The 17476-nt window shown below is 34.6% G+C and overlaps 1 protein-coding gene and 1 long non-coding RNA gene across 3 annotated transcripts in view; one reads left to right on the forward strand and one right to left on the reverse strand.

The window, feature by feature from the left end:
* Positions 1 to 13530, forward strand: part of HSPA4L (heat shock protein family A (Hsp70) member 4 like) — a 50148-nt gene extending 36618 nt beyond the window's left edge. Inside the window, exons 15-19 of one of the 2 annotated variants that reach the window (XM_068543418.1) lie at positions 1715 to 1840; positions 2140 to 2247; positions 4416 to 4535; positions 9071 to 9232; positions 12236 to 13530. In XM_068543418.1, the coding sequence (XP_068399519.1) occupies positions 1715 to 1840; positions 2140 to 2247; positions 4416 to 4535; positions 9071 to 9232; positions 12236 to 12427 (708 nt within the window). In that variant the 3' untranslated portion in view covers positions 12428 to 13530. Of the gene's footprint in view, positions 1 to 1714; positions 1841 to 2139; positions 2248 to 4415; positions 4536 to 7937; positions 8343 to 9070; positions 9233 to 12235 lie in introns of those variants that run through there. The other variant, XM_068543419.1, reaches the window with a different exon arrangement.
* LOC137764343 (uncharacterized) overlaps positions 1 to 17476 on the reverse strand; it is a 55788-nt gene that overhangs the window by 10774 nt on the left and 27538 nt on the right. The window contains exon 2 of the long non-coding RNA XR_011073964.1: positions 13537 to 13710. This is a non-coding gene — a long non-coding RNA (uncharacterized lncRNA). The remainder of the gene's footprint in view (positions 1 to 13536; positions 13711 to 17476) is intronic.

The following is a 17476-nucleotide window of genomic DNA, read 5'->3' on the forward strand; positions in this document are numbered from 1 at the left end:
AACTGAGGCTTAGGTTAGGTGACTTTGCTGCAATTTCAAAGGTAGTAAGTGGGAAACCTGGGATTTGAACGCCAATATGTACAATGACATAGTCTGTGGTTATTTTTTTAAAAAGCTTTTATTGAGGTATAATTCACATACCATACAGTTCACCAATTTAAAGTGTACAGTTCAGTGGCTTTTGGTATTACATTATTAATTTTTTAAATTGTAGTAAAATACATATAACGTGAAATTTGCCATTTTGACCATTTTTAAGTGTACAACAATTCAGTGACATTAATTATATTCACAGTTATATAACCATTGCCACTATCTTTTTTAAAGATTTATTTATTATTTATTTTATTTATTTTTGGCTGCATTGGGTCTTAGTTGTGGCACACAGGATCTTCGTTGAGGCACGCAGGATCTTTCGTTGCAGTGCGCGGGCTTCTCTCTCGTTGTGGTGTGCAGGTTTTCTCTTCTCTAGTTGTGGTGCTTGGGCTCTGTAGTTGTGGTGCGTGGGTTCCAGAGCGCGTGGGCTCTGTAGTTTGCGGCACGCGGGCTGTAGTTGAGGCACGTGATCTCAATGGTTGTGGCACATGGGATCTTAGTTCCCTGACCAGGGATCAAACCCGCGTCCCCTGCATTCTAAGGCAGATTCTTTACCACTGGACCACCAGGGGAGTCCCACCATTGCCACTATCTTTTCCAAAACCTTTTCATCACCCCAAACAGAAACTGTAACCATTAAGTAATAACTCTCATTCCTCCCTTCCCCCAACCCCCAGTAAACCAATCTATCAATACTTTCTGTCTCTATGAATTTGGTAGATAACTCATATAAATGTAATCATAGAATATTTGTCTTTTTGTATCTGGCTTATTTCACTTAGCATAATGTTTTCAAGGTTTATCCACTTTGTAACATGTATCAGAACTTTATTTCTTTTTATAGTAGAGTAACATTCCATTTTGTACGTATACATTTTATCCATTCATCTGTTACAGATCAAGTGAGTTGTTTCCACCTTTTGGCTATTGTGAATAATGCTGCAGTGAACATTGGCATACAAATATGTTTGAGTTCCTGCCTTCAACTTTTTGGTTATATACCTAGGAGTGAAATTGCTGGGTCACAGTGTAATTCTTTTTTTTTTTTTTTTTAGTATTGATTGATTGATTGATTGATTGATTGATTGATTGGCTGTGTTGAGTCTTTGTTGCTGCGCGCGGGCCTTCTCCAGTTGCGGTGAGTGGGGGGCCACTCCTTGCCGCGGAGCATGGGCTCCAGGTGCGCAGGCTTCAGCAGTTGTGGCACACGGACTCAGTAGTTGTGGCTCGGGGGCTCTAGAGCGCAGGCCCAGTAGTCGTGGAGCATGGGCCCAGCTGCTCCGCAGCATGTGGGATCTTCCCAGATCAGGGCTTGAACCCGCGTCCCCTGCATTGGCAGGCAGACGCGCAACCACCATGCCACCAGGGAAGCCCCATATTGTAATTCTTTGTTTAGCTTCTTTAGGAGCCACCAAACTGTTTTTTCCCTAAGCTGCAGAATTTTACATTCTCAACAGCAACATACAAGGGTTTCAAATTCTCCAAATCATCACCAACACTTATGTTCCATTTCTTTGATTATAGTCATCCTAGTAGGTGTGAAGTGGTATTTCATTGCAGTTTTGGTTTGTATTTCCCTAGTGTTTTCATGGCAGCTAATCTGAAACTTTTTGAATAGGGGAAGATGATAATGCAGGATAAATTAGAGAAAGAAAGAAATGATGCGAAGAACGCTGTTGAAGAATATGTATATGATTTTAGGGACAAGCTTGGCACTGTCTATGAAAAATTCATCACACAAGAAGTAAGTCTAAATTTTGTAGTTTTTTATGAGAACTATTTAAATGTTTGCTTGAGAATGCTAATACGAATTATGTAAATAAATGTACCAAATGTGTTACTGTTGTCAATCTTTTTGAGTACATTTAGGAATGGTTCTTAGTTATTTTTCCAAATTGCAGAAGGCTGGTGAGAAAGATGTTTATAAACAAGAAGTCAGAAAAAAAATAATTTTTTACACTTGAAAAACATTTTGTCCTTCCTTGATGACTTTTATTTCTAAGGAGAGCATTTTCAATCAGTATCTCTTAAATGTATAACTAGGACTTGAGAAAACTGTCTGCAATATTGGAGGACACAGAAAATTGGCTTTATGAAGAAGGAGAGGACCAAGCTAAACAGATTTATGTGGATAAGCTTCAAGAACTAAAGGTAAACTTTTTAAAGTCCATGTTAGTGTTGAACAGAACATTAAGTTGTCCTAAAAATTATGGTGTAAGAGCACAGTGTATGTGTTTAATAAATAAATATATAAGAAATTACTAAGGCTGGTATGTGTAAGAGGAAGTGTTCTCTGAATTTGAGAGGTGAGTAATGCTACATGATAACTGAAATTAAATAATGTATAATCATATTTGTCTATCATGATACTCAGATATAAAAATTTAGCAGATGACCAGAGTGTTAATATTATTTTCATACAAGCCATATGTTTCTGAGATGTCTTAATTAAGAAGTGATTTGTCACCCTGACCCCTTATCCATTATTGCTCTGCTTCTTTCCCCCTTGACTGCTCCGATTTTGAGGAGTAATACACTGCCCTTTCGTATTTTCACATTGTGACTAATGTGAAATTAGTGGGACACCAGGCCAGCAAAGAACTTGAGAAATAGTACCCCTGCTCTTCAGTGTCCTTTTACAAAGAAATAAGGAGATGTGTCCACCGGCTGCCCTTTTTCTACTAGGTCAGTGGTCTGACTTTAAGACCACTATTACTCTTTTCCTTCTGATTGCTACCCAGCGCTCCCCCACACAGAAAAAAAAAAATGCTTTAAAAGATTAGAAGTTAAGATTGGAAAGATGACAGGAAATTTTAGTCTTTCCTTCTTTGTGTGAATCGTAGCAGTGCTTTAATGTGCACATGAATTACCAGGGGCCCTTATTGAAAAGCAAATTATGGTTCAGTATATCTGACTTGGGCCCATGATTCTGCATTTTTTAATAAGCTTCTGGGAGATTCTGATGCTGCTGGTCCCTGAACCATTCTTTGAGTAGCAAGTGAATACACAGATGCTAAGTGATGACATTAGTAAGGACTTCTAGCGTATGGGAAAAGGAAGCCCTTCAGGGATTGGCGGGGGCGGTGTGTGCAAAAGAAGTTACTTAACTTAAAAGCAAAAGAAGTTAATACCTTGCAAAAATTACCTTCATGCCAATAAATTACTTTCAAAGGGAATAATTAAAAAGCAACTTGAAAACCTAAGCTTATGAACGCAAAACTAGCTTTACTGTATTTTATCTTGGTGGTTTTTACTCCCCATCTCCCTAAAATATATATACTTGGGGCTAGAGGAGCAAACCAGGCAGCTGAGGCTAACAGAAATAACTGAAAAGCCCAGCAGCTCCCAGAATGGATTATTTCGCTTCAAGTATATAAGTAACCATAGAAATGAATGTTATAGATGTTTTCACAGGCTTTACTGTTTTTTTGAGATGGCTTTTTAGGAATTAAAAATGCTTTCAAAAACATTGACAATAAAAAGTATAATGTGTAAATAGACTAAATGCAATATGGTATCCTGGAACAGAAAAAGATGAAATCCACATAATCTGGAGTTCAGTTAATAGTAATACACCAGTGTTGGTTTCTTAGTTTTGACAAATGTACCACGATGGTATAAGATGTTAACATTAGAGAAAAGGTGCTTGGCTCTTTATTGTTTCCTTTGTAACTTTTCTGAAAACCTAAAATTGCTGTAAAATAAGCTGATTTTTATTTAAATATGTAAAGGATTTGAAAGAAAATATTTGTTTTTCTAATGCATTCCCCTCCTCAAAGTTATAGGAGGCTGTTTTAAAATTTAGAATCCCCCTCCTACCAGGCAGCTGGGGCAAGGGGCTGAATGGGTCTTTTTGTTTTTAAGCACTATACTTAAAATACACATCTTAATCTAATGAATAAATATAACATAAATAATATTCAGTAGGTATTAAATATCAGGAAGTCCCAGTAATCATGTTGCTTTTAGAGTTATATGCATTATAAATATATGAAACCAAGTTTCAAATACATGAATTCTGCACGCAGCATATAGTCCTTATGGTTTTCTTAATGGTTTTATAGACTTTTAACACGTAACTTTAAAGTAATTAAAGTTTTTCTTTGGATTTGAGAGGAATCAAGAGGTAATCTTAATGAATGAGAGAAGACAGGCATTCCTGTGTAGGATTCAATAAGCAAATAATCATCTCCACATAGGAAAATAAGAGGGGACATATTTTAATCTGACCACCTTTCTTTCCTATTCATCACTCTGTAAGGGCCCAATAAAAGTTTTCTGTTAATAACTTTTTCTTTTTAAAAAACTTACGTTAACAGAAATATGGCCAGCCTATTCAAATTAGGTACGTGGAACATGAAGAGAGACCAAAAGCTTTAAACGACTTGGGAAAAAAGATCCAACTTGTCATGAAAGTTATAGAAGCATACAGAAACAAGGTATTGAATTCATAAAGTAAACTGGTGATGATGGTAATGTGTGTATTACGCAGAGAGGGTGGGGTAAATCTAAAAATTCTCAACTACAAAGCTATAGCAGTTGTTGCTAACAAGTTCCAGAGACATTGTGCACCAAAATTAAAACTTTTTTTCTTTATTGTAAAATTATCAGTAAAGGATACTGATAATTTAAAATACAGTGCAGATATGTGGCTTTAATCTTTTAAAATTCCCTAAAACTATATTATAAATTAATCCAGTGACCAAATTCATTGTTTTCTTCTTAGGGGTTTCATTATAGTGCAAAAGGTTTTTTTGGACCTTTTTTAATTTACAGGCCTCTTTGAAACTGGACTCTGCTAGCATTCATTTTGTCCCTTGGCCTCTTTTTCTTTTGGTTGCACTTTGTCTTCCAGTCTTTCAGTCATCTGTAACTCCCGTATCATTTATTGTTTTATATATGTGCCCAAATCTATCTTACTACCCTTAACCTTTCCACTGTTTTTCAGCCTCAAATGTTTAGTTATATAGATAATATCTCCATTTGGATGTAACAGTAAGATTTGACAAAATTAAGCTGATGATTTTTTCCCTCTAAATCAGAGGTTAGCAGACTTTTTCTTTAAATGAACAAATAATAAATATTTTAGGCTCTGTAGGCCTACCATCTCTATACAGCTACGCAATTTTGCCATTGTAGTGCAAGAGCAAACACACAATGTATAAACAAATGGGCATGGCTGTGTTCCAAAATAACTTTATTTAAAAATTCAGCAGGTTGGATTTGGCCTGCAGGACAAGTTTGCTGACTCCTGTTTTAAACAGATATTCACTATAATTCCCCCAGGTTTTTTTACCCCTGATGTTAAAATTGCATCAGTGGGCTGGAGAGGCCAGCACCAGAAAGATTTAGGCAGGGTATTATCATAGCTTACATTTATCAAGCACTTACTAAATTTTAGGCACTTTGCATGAATTATCTCACTGTATTCTCACAAGAATGTATTATGTAAGAGAATTGCAGTGCTTAAGCAAACTTGTCAAGGATTACACAGGTAGTTTAAGAGATGCAGTCAGGATAAAACCTAAGCAATCTGAAACATACAAACCCTTAACAACTATACTGCTTTTCACTACACAATGTGGAGGGTGATTACTTATTTTAGAAATAAAAGATTTGTAAATTCTATAAAATAAAGAGTGCAATCCAGCCAACCTAAAAGAATCATCCAGGTACTGATTGTGAATGTGCCTGCCAATGTCAATGTCCATATAAGTACAAATAGAATGTAAGGATAATGGAAAAGTAAGAAGGAACAAGCAGACAAATAAAAACACCAAGAATATTTCACACCAGGTATTGGAAGATCTGTATACAACTACTATAACCTAGTGTTCGCCAGGCTGTAGCAGTCTTCTTGAGGATGCAGGTTTAAAATATTATTCAAAGCAAGGCAAGATTTCACTTACGCTCAAGAATTTTGAGTTACTATGTTCCAGGCTCTCTTCAAGGTGCTGGAACTACAGCATCAAACAAAACACTGAACTTGTTTCTAATATGCTTCAGTGGGAAGAGATAGACAATAAATGAGTTACTATGAAGTAGTCAGATGGTGGTGATAAGGGCTATGGGAGAAGTAAGGGACTGCCATAGGTGGAGGAGATCTGTCAGAAAGGCAGACTAATAAGATGACAGCATGTGAGGGGAGAATTAAAGAAGCTGAGGGTTCAAGATGTATGATAACTATAAAGAGAATGTACTTAACAAAGGGGGAATAGCAGTTGCAAAGGGGAGAATGTGTTGGAGTAACAGTAAGGAAGCCACTGTGGCTCAGAACAGTGCGGGGTGGGATTATCAGTTGGCAGATCATGAAGGGCCTAGTGGGCCATTATAAAAATTTGGCTTTTACACTAAGATAGGAATCCACTGGAGGCTTTTGAGCATAGAATTTTAAATTTTGACTTATCTTTTAAAGGCTATGGAAGCAGAGAGACTAGTTAAAACATTAGAATAACACAAGCAAGAAGTGACGGAGCCCTGAACCCGGAGAGTGTAGGGGGAAGAAGTGGTTGGATTTCTGCTGCATATATTTTGAAGGCAGAGCTAATAAGATTCACTGATAGATTTTATGTAAATATAACAGAAAAAGGAGTCAAATGACTCCAAGGATTTTTGGCCTGCAAGGGTGAAGTTGCCACTTACTGAAATGGGGAGAACTTGGAAGAGTAGGTGGGGAGATAATCATGAATTTGAAACATAGGTAAGTCGTTTCAAACATTACAAATAAGAATTCAAGTTGGAAGTTGGATATAGAGTAGGGAGTTCAGGGAAGAGGTTCAGGCTAGAGATTATTTTAAAAGCATGCAGACAGGGACTTCCCTGGTGGCGCAGTGGTTGAGAATCTGCCTGCCAATGCAGGGGACACGGGTTCGAGCCCTGGTCTGGGAAGATCCCATATGCCGCGAAGCAACTGGGCCCGTGAGCCACAATTACTGAGCCTGCGCATCTGGAGCCTGTGCTCCGCAACAAGAGGCCGCGATAGTGAGAGGCCCGCGCACCGCGATGAAGAGTGGCCCCCACTTGCCGCAACTAGAGAAAGCCCTCGCACAGAAACGAAGACCCAACACAGCCATAAATAAATAAATAAAAATTTAAAAAAAAAAAAACTTGCAACTTTCACGTTGTGCATTTAAAAAAAAAAAAAAGCATGCAGACAGAGGGATGAATGGGGAGGAGATCCTCTTTCTATATGTTGCATTGTCCTTTCTTTCTGGTTTTGAGACTGCCAGTCTAAATCTCGACATCTTTGATCATTGCCTACATGTGACAGCTGCAGTTGTCTCTTTCAGACAAAATTTTATTATGTATTGGGTTGGCTGAAAGGTTCATTCAGTTTTTTCTGTAAGATGGCTCTAGTAGTGCTTAGTTGTCTTAAACTTCGAAACAATTTTATTAGATTGTATTTTGACAGCTGTCATATCAGCGTGCATTTTAAAAACAACATCAAAATTGGTGAATTTTTGTGTAGCCATTTTAATATTGAAGATGGAAGGAAAAAAAGTAACATTTTCGGCATATTATGCTTTATTATTTCAAGCAAAGTAAAAATGCAACTGAAACACAAAGATTTGTGCAGTGTATGGAGAAGGTGCTGTGACTGAACAGACATGTCAAAAGTGGTTTGTGAAGTTTCATGATGGACATTTCTCGCTGTATGAGGCTCCACAGTCGGGCAGACCAGTTGAAGTTGATAGCGATCAAATCGAGACATTAATTGAGAACAATCAACGTTATACCACGCAGGAGATAGCCGACATACTCAAAATATACAAATCAAGTGTTGAAAATCATTGGCACCAGCTTGGTTATGTTAATCACTTTGCTGTTTGGGTTCCACATAGGTTAAGTGAGAAAAACCTTCTTGACCAAATTTCCGCACGTGATTCTCTACTTAAATGTAATGAAAACGTTTCGTTTTTAAAACAAATTGTGACGGGCAAAGAAAAGTGGATACTGTACAGTAATGTGGAACAGAAGAGATCGTGGGGCAAGCGAAATGAACCACCACCAACACCACCAAAGGCCGGGCTTCATCCAAAGAAGGTGATGTTGCATATATGGTGGGATTGGAAGGGAGTCCTCTATTATGAGCTCCTTCTGGAAAACCAAACGATTAATTCCAACAAGTACTGCTCCCAATTAGACCAACTGAAAGCAGCACTCGATGGAAAGCGTCCGGAATTAGTCTACAGAAAACGCATAATCTTCCATCAGGATAACCATGTGTTTCTTTGATGACCAGGCAAAAACTGTTACAGCTTGGCTGGGAGGTTCTGATTCATCTGCCATATTCACCAGACATTGCACCTTTGGATTTCCACTTATTTTGGTCTTTACAAAATTCTCTTAATGGAAAAAATTTCAATTCCCTGGAAGACTGTAAAAGGCACCTGGAACAGTTCTTTGCTCAAAAAGATAAAAAGTTTTGGGAAAATGGAATTATGATGTTGCCTGAAAAATGGCAGACGGTAGTGGAACAAAAGGGTGAATGCGTTGTTCAGTAAAGTTCTTGGTGAAAATGGAAAATGTGTCTTTTATTTTTACTTAAAAACCAAAGGCGCTTTTTGGCCAACCCAGTAATTCTTGTCAACAACTTAAACATATTCTGTTGTACAAGTCAGAATTTTCTGTCTAGCTTTCTCTGTGCCTGCTTAACTTATTTTTCTTTACTCCCTGACAAATTTAAGTCCATGCAGCTTCTTTCTTGGCTAAGTACTACTTTTTCCTCTAATACCCTTCACCATTCTTTTCCAAACCTGACTTCTTCAGAAGGCCTTTCCTTTTAAAACCCCATACTGATTTTTCTTTCTCCCAGTTTCTTCAGTTCTGTGTAGTTTGTAAATGGCTTCTTCACATGGGTATGTGTGAGGTATACACTCAATAAGAGTCTAACTCTTTTAAGCAGAAATTATCAATAAATTGGTGCTTATTGAAAAACCTGTTACATGAAGTAAAGTGTTTTTTTTCCTAATAGGATGAAAGATACGATCATTTGGATCCTGCTGAAATGGAAAAAGTTGAAAAATATATCAGTGAAGCCATGAGTTGGCTGAACAGTAAGATGAATGCACAGAACAAACTAAGTCTCACTCAAGATCCTGTGGTGAAAGTTTCAGAAATAGTTGCAAAGTCAAAGGTTAGAAACTATAAACTTCTCTTTTTCATGGGTTCAGTCACTAAACTTTTTTAATGGAAGCCATACTTTGAGAAATAATCAACTTGGCAGAAGAATATAGAAAAAAACAGGAATTTGAGGCTAATCTTTAATTTTGGGGAAAAAAAACATTCTAGGTGGGACATCTCTGTTCCTTGATTTAATTAGTCATATACACAAAGCTGTTTTTTAGATTTTAAGTGTAATACAGAATGAAGTAAAGCAATGCGGAACTCCAAATATGTCCGATTTTTCTAGGCTGTATAATACTTCTGAGCCTCCATTGTAAAATGGCAATATATATTTGTCTTTGACGTAGTTTGAAATGTGTAAAATTCCATGGTAAAATCTTACTTATGAGATAAACTTTCCAGTTTAAAAAACATTACTACTGAAAATGTTAAAGGTTATAGAAAACACTATGAAAAACACGGGGACAAACTTGATAATGAAGATCAGCATCTAAGTAGAAAAATGAGTAAAGACATTGGTAAAACAACTGACAAAGAAATACATATCCAATAAACATTTGAAAAGGTGTTCATCTTCATTACTAATCTAAGAAATGCAAATCTCTTCTCTCTGATTTGGCTGTGTGTTTACATTCACAATCTTTGCCATAATTGCCAAGGGTGTGAAGAAATGGATGCTCTTCCTGAGCAACTTGGTTAAATTTGTTACCGTTTTTCTGGGACATCATTTCAGAATATGTATAGAAATTTAAAATGAGTTTACCCTTTAATGCAGAAATCACAATTCTAGGAATTCATCTTAATTTGACTGTTACGTAAGTATATGCAGATAAATACCCTTGCTTATGATAGCAAAAACCTGGCAACAACCTAAATACCTATCAGTAAGAAACTAGATAAATAAATTGATGCATATTTCAACATTACAACACATTTTGACAATTAAATATAGTATTTAAGATATCAGAGATAAATCTATTTAGATATATAGATTTATACAACATATTGTTGAGTGAAAAAGGAAAGATAACTTTATTTAGATTCTGTAATCTCACTGTATCAATTAGCATGTTCATAGATTTGTATGTTTGGAGATGTGTGTGTGCATGGACATACATCTAGGATGTTCACCAAAAGGTTAGTTATGTTAATCTATAGGAGATGGAATTTCAGGTGATTCTTTTTAATCTAGTTCAGTATGTCTGTAGGTATTTGATTCATTTTTAAAACAAAAACAGGTTTTAGGGTGTTTTTTTTTGGAGTATGTTTGATTTACAAGATTAGTTTCAAGTGTACACACAGTGATTGTTTTTATAGATTATACTTCAAAGTTATTATAAAATATTGGCTGTATTCCCTATGTTGTACAATATATCCTTGTAGCTTATTTATTTTATACACATTAGTTTGTACCTCTTAATCCTCTACCCCTATCTTTCCCCTCCCCAGTTCCTCTCCCCACTGGTAACCTCTAGTTTGTTTATATCTGTGAATCTATTTCTTTTTTGTTATATTCACTCATTTGCTTTATTTTAAAAATTCCACATGTAAGTAATAACATACAGTATTTGTCCTTCTCTGTAAGCATAATACCCTCCATGTTGTTGCAAGTGAATTGTCATTCTTTTTTTATGGCTGAGTAGTAATATTCCATTGTATACACGTGCCACATCTTCTTTGTCCAGTCATCTGTTGATGGACACTTAGGTTGCTTCCGTATCTTGGCTATTGTAAATAATGCTGCTAGGAACATTGGGGTGCATGTATCTTTTCAAATTAGTATTTTCATTTTTTCTGGATATTTACCAAGAAGTAGAATTGCTGGATCATATGGTAATTCTATTTTTAGCTTTTTGAGGAACCTCCATACTGTTTTCTATAATGGGTGTACCAATTTACATTTCCACCAAAAGTGTACCTAGGGTTCCTTTTTCTCCATATCCTTGCCAAAATTTGTTATTTGTGTTCTTTTTGATGATAGCCATTCTGACAGGCGTGAGATATGTCATTGTGATTTTGATTTGCATTTTTCTGATGATTAGTGATGTTGAGCAACTTTTCCTGTACCAAAACGGGTATTTTTTTAAATCATAAAACAATAAGAGTATTCTCCTTTTGAGAAAGTTTGGCAAAGAATCTATAGTAATTTACTCCTAATCAGATGAGATGCAGAGTGTGATAAAGAACAGTGTGCACTAAAACACTCCCCAAGGATGTTACTTCCTTTGTTTCCGTCCCTATCCCAATATCTGTGACACTGGTCTTGAAAGAACTTTAAGTGTTTCAGTAGCTTTATCTGAAATGGTCTTTTATTTCTGTGTAGAAAAAGCAAGGATATGGAAAATTTATCTCTTTTAAATTATTAAGTTGAATTTACTTTCATGGCTTATTTTTCCTTCAACAGAAAAGGCTACTGAGCTGTTTTCAGAAAGTAAATAAAGTTAGTGTGTATATTTATATAATTCCATTTATTAAAGCTTTTTATGTAAATGTTGAGAAACTTTAATTTATGCAATAGGTATTACGTGATGTAATTTTCATAACAGAGCTCTCGGCATAATTTAAAGGAATGAATTAGAATTTATTCCTGGGAATTCCCTGGCGGTCCAGTGGTGAGGACTCCGCGCTCTAACTGCCAAGAGCCCAGGTTCAATCCCTGGTCGGGGAGCTAAGATGTCGCATGCTGCGCAGTGCAGCCAAAAAAATAAAATAAAAACTATTCCTGCCAAAATAAACTGTATTCAAATTATGAGGAAAAAATTTTAGGAACAGTAAATACAGAATGTATTATTAAAGACTGAATAGTTTCTTATCACCCCTGACAAACACTAGCCGAGAAGTTAAATCCTTCATTAAGGTAGTTTAAGAATTAGTTGGTTATCTAGCTGAGCCAACAGCTATTCAGGAATGTGGAATTATGTGGAAATTTAGAAAGTTAATGTGGACTTTAGAATGTTAATGGTAACTTGTTACATAATATTTTTAATATAATCAATTTTCTTCATGTCTTTAGGAACTGGATCATTTCTGTAACCCCATCATTTATAAGCCCAAACCGAAAGTAGAGGTTGCTGAAGACAAGGCAAAAGCTAATAGTGAACACAACGGACCAGTGGATGGACAGAGTGGGACTGAAACTAAACCAGATACAACAAAAGACAGCACACAGCATACTAAATCTTCTGGAGAGATGGAAGTGGACTAAGTCTTAATTTTACCTTCACATAATTCAAACAGTACAAGTAACCACAGGGTCCATTCTTCTTCTTTTACATCTGGTACACACAACAGATGTTTAGTTGTTCTTAACCACTTTTTGTCATTTGTTTGTTTTTTGGAGTAGTTTTGAAAAGTGTTTTATATTGAGTGCACCTCTGTTCATTTCCATTGCTGCTTAATGTGAAGCTTTAGCTGAATATACATTAACAAGTCAGTTTAAGCTTTCCTAATATATTTTATGTCAAACATGCAAGATTGATAAGTAGTTGGCAACCTTATTTAAAGCTTCTCCTTGGATAAACCTCAGCTCCTTTATTCAGGAAAGGATACTGTATTGTGCTACTGTTGCAGAAGCATAGATTTAATTGCATCATTATTTTGAAAAACAAATATTGAAATTGATGTGGTTTAAAGCCACCGAGTCACTGACCTTTTTCTAGTTATGGTATTGTTATAATTTAAATATTAAAACAAATAAGAGGTTCCTTGACAAATTAGTCCATCTCGTTGGTGTGTCATAGAACTTCAACACTTTGTTTTCATCATATAAATGAACTAAATCACACACTGAAAGGGAAAACGCACAATTTTATGTTAAGGTTACACCAGCAGTTAGCTTCTTTTCATTAGTCATGTGGATTGATGTTTCTCAGAGTAATTCAGTGTCTTTAGCACTTGAAACTTCTGATCTACTTGTCCTGAAGACCAGCTTCTGCTAAAGTAATGCTGGCCCAAAAATGATGAAGCATTTTTGATGAAAATACCTTCATGTTAAGGGGGAAATGCTGTTGACCTACTCAGACATGCATCTGTGATGTTGATAACCTTGTTTTAGTTTTAACAGTTGTTTTGGTCTTCGGAGAAACGGCACAATGTGTATTGCATTATATACATTTATCACTGATTTACTTAATGTTAACATATAAACACTAAATAAGCAGTAATACTTGAAAAGAAGCACTTATACCATAGGTCTTAGGAAATACTGCTTGTAATAAACTTAACTGTGTTACATATCAACAGGCAAAATATAGAATGTTACATAGTGTAATATGATATGATGTGATTAAATTATAGTTCCTGCTGTTACGTTACCTGTTCAGACCTTGGCTCCAGTTTTGGTGCTTCGTATATAAATTATATGGGTTGAGGGGCTGTGAAATTAAGATATTTTAAAGACTTAATCTGTGCTTCATCACCAGACTTGTTCACACTGTTCAGTTCTGTGCAGAAGCTTGATATGGGAGCAGAATGAAATGACTTTTCAACCTACAAGAAAAAAGAAGCATAGACAATGCATGGGCACTTGTGTTCTTAATGCCAATCAACTAGATTGACATAGGTTAAAATTTTGAAAGGCTCAGTTTTCCCCAAAGCTACATCATCTTTATATTAAGAATTTAAAAAAAAAATTAATATGGGCTTTTCTTAAGTAATACAAATTGAGAGTTTAATATCTTTAGGGATAGTTGTTACTTCTCACAACTAGTTCTCTAAGAGAGATTCTGTTTCTACAATGTAGTCTGCACTGAAAGGAAAGTATGTAGCAGTGCATTTTGCAGGGATTTTTATTCATCCTTTTTGAGGGAGATGTCCCTTTTTTGCATTAAAAAATCATATAGACCCAATATATTTTTTAATGTTTTCAAACTAATGAAGTAATTATATCCATTAGTAATGATGAAATACATTTTTTTTAAAGCATGTATTGTTACTTTTCGTTTGTATGTTGAATATATGGTTCACTTCAGTAAGGGCATAAAAGTTATGAAAGGGAATATATAACAGTACACATAGGGAGTTCACAGCTTTTTGTTATGAAGAAAATCTCCACCCACTTTGTTAGGAGCTGTACCTCCAAAACTAATTGGGAATATGTGGGAACAAACCTTTCTGCATCTGAATTGTGTAGTACATCCAGACATTTTCCAGTTCCGTTAAGTCAGTTTATATAGTTCTGTGTTTTAGTCAGAATTATAACATTCCAGTTCCTGCAGTTATGTAACACTTCATTTAATAAGTTAAATATATCCAAAGATAATATGTATACTTTTCCTACCCATTTATTCAACTTAAATGATTTTCAAAAGCCCTTAACCTTATAATTATTTATTGAATACAGTAATAAAAGAGAAAATGTTCTCCTTAATATAGTTTTGGGTAGAAGGCATGGGTTCAGTTTAATTTTAATCTGTATGAAATATGCAGTGCTTAGATGAAAAATTAAAGATCTTTTTTCAAAATAAGCCACTATTTTAGAAGTTATTTTAAAAAATACATTGCAAAATAGGATGTTTTCCTGTAGTAAGCAAATAAGAACTAAGTATGTAGGAAATGATTAATAGGATATGATTAATCTAATGTATTAATCTAATACACTACGACTCTATGGAAAAGTATAAATTATTTGGTTTTAGAAATCAACTCCTGATAGCCAATCACATGGTGATTTTAAAAACAAAGTTCGCTAAATAATGTAACAAAAGAAAGTCTGTGATGTTTTAATTCCTTAGCAATATACAGAATACTTAAGTTTTAAAACAACTATTGATACAAACAGCACACCAAAGAAGTAGGCTATTGGAATAACAGATAATCTCAATTTTAAAAAGGTAAAAATTAGACTTTAATTAAGAAGAAATAAAGACTTCTTAGACTTCGGGGGGTCAATTTTTAGTATACTTATGATTATATTTCCTAGCTAGAAGTCTTTAAAGTGAATTTGGGGGATCAGTTATCAATATAATAAAGTGATATGTTAAAAGAGTTTATCCAAATTAGCACAGCTTCAACTGTTTTGAAAGATTATATTTAAAGATAATAGACATTTGAATACAGTTATCAGTTGACCCAAAACAGATTTAACCATCCCTCCGTTTTCATAAATTTGAATTGTAATACTAAGCCTACAAACATTCCCAATAGGATTTTCTGTTTTGTTTTTAATAGTTGGTATTTGGTAGTCCACAACAATTAAAGTCTTGGCATTAATTTTACATATCATAGATTTAGAAGTGATAGAAAAATATAACTTCACCTTTCTCAGCTTTTAGAATCTGACAACAAAAAAACTTCAGTTCTAAAGTAGATGTTGTTTTGTGGTTAGACTTCAGAACTTTTAAGTGGAATTTGGTTTTGTGATAGTGGATTCTGTAAAACTTAATGAGAGGCATATCTAATTGTATTGATACATCAGTATTTAAAATCTGATGGCATTGATTAAAGTCAGCCACTGATGACTTTTCAAATGACAAAGGTGTAGGGATGCTTATAAAGTTTGATTCTAATGTTTTATTATCCTCTTAACTACAGTATGTTTTATAACTATCAGTCATTTACCAAACTAATCTTCTTAGTCAATTTCAGAAGAGACAGACTTTTTGATCAAAAAAGAGAAAACAGTTTTAAAATTACCTTTTTTTTTTGTCAAGGTTAAGCCAAAGTATAATTTTAAAACAACTTCCAGGTAGCACATAATCTTTTCTTTTGATAAAAAGTAATAAGATTTAATGCAGATCAAGACCAGGTCTTTAACCAAAACAAACAAAAGCTTTAGTTATTTTACTTTCACATCTCTAATACACAATAAACTAAAATTAATATTCTTCCATATACTCATGTTTCCTAACCAAACAGCTCTGGGTTTATAATATAGCCAGATGTCTTAAGTTTTTTTTCCCTTGTTAAATTCAAGGGTAATTGTTTCATACAATAACAGGGTACCTGGAATTTTTAGAATATTAGCAAACTGCTTAGAAGAAAAACCCCTAAATGTCTATGGCAGTGGTCAGTACCTATAGGGGGTAATGGCTCTTTCACCTTCCAGATCTCTAGGGGTACCTCTAGCATATTGTTGGAGTAAGCATTAAAAGAAAAGGCATGTCTGTTAAGATAGATTGTTAAATGACTTGGAGCTTTCAAGTCAAAGAAAGAAAACTAACAATTGAATCATGAACATTTGACTCAGTCTGTCAGGCAGGTCAAAATCCGTATCAACAACAACAAAAATAAATGGTAATGATCTTTGCTTTGGAATCTCTAATTTACTGTCATGTCCTAGGTCACATGATGAGTATTAGGGAAGTGTACTGATTACCCATCCTATAAAGAGATTAGTGAACTTCAACATGTTTTAGATAGTTTAATTGCATTATAGTATATACACTATAAATGGAAATTATCTTAGTCTTTCCTGTTATCTTGTTTTATCTTTCAGTTCTGGACTCTTAAATAATCATTATATTTCTCTCAATTATATTTTGTTTTATTTTGGATTATTCTTTAAGTCTTTTATTTCATGGATTTTAAAAAATACTTCTTTTACGATTACTTTGATAGTTAATTTTATTACCTGTCTTCTTTTTACTTTAAAACCAAATCTTACTGTTAAGAATTTTTTGACTCAAATTTATACTTGAAAAGCCATGTTATAAGTTTCCATATGTAATTTCTCTAAAATTTAATAGTGGCTTAATAGATTTTTCATATTCTGGCCTTTGAATACTTTTAAGTAGTTCTAGACCAAAAGAGGTCAATTTTGTGAGTACTGTGTATTAAGTAATCAACATCCCTCATTTTTAATCCAGATATCAATGTAACAAAATGGCTCAGAAATTCAAAATAGTTCTTAAAGATCAGACAACTTCAATTCTTTGCTGCTTTCTGATTACATACATGTGTTGTGCATCCTCCTTGTTTTTTTTCAGAATTTCTTAAATTTTTTGCTTCCAAGGCCTTGAGTTAACATGCTCTTGAAATCATATGGACCCACCCAGAATGTAGATGTAAAAATGTAATTAGAAATGGAGAGCTAAGCAAAGGAAACTTTAAAATGTTGTGGTTTCTTCCCCTGAAATAATACTTTTATGGCTTAGTGTCTTGGAAGGAGACTCACATTAAAAGTAAAACATGTTATATTTGGCAGGATGAAGCCATTGTTGTTTAATATAGAAGCAAATTTTTAATGAAGTTACTGAATTGTTTAGTACTAATATGGCATCCAAGTCATTTTTCCTTTCCCCAACCATTATTAAAA

The sequence above is a fragment of the Eschrichtius robustus genome, chromosome 4 (assembly GCF_028021215.1).
Source record: "Eschrichtius robustus isolate mEscRob2 chromosome 4, mEscRob2.pri, whole genome shotgun sequence".
In the NCBI taxonomy this organism is placed as follows: Eukaryota; Metazoa; Chordata; class Mammalia; order Artiodactyla; family Eschrichtiidae; genus Eschrichtius; species Eschrichtius robustus.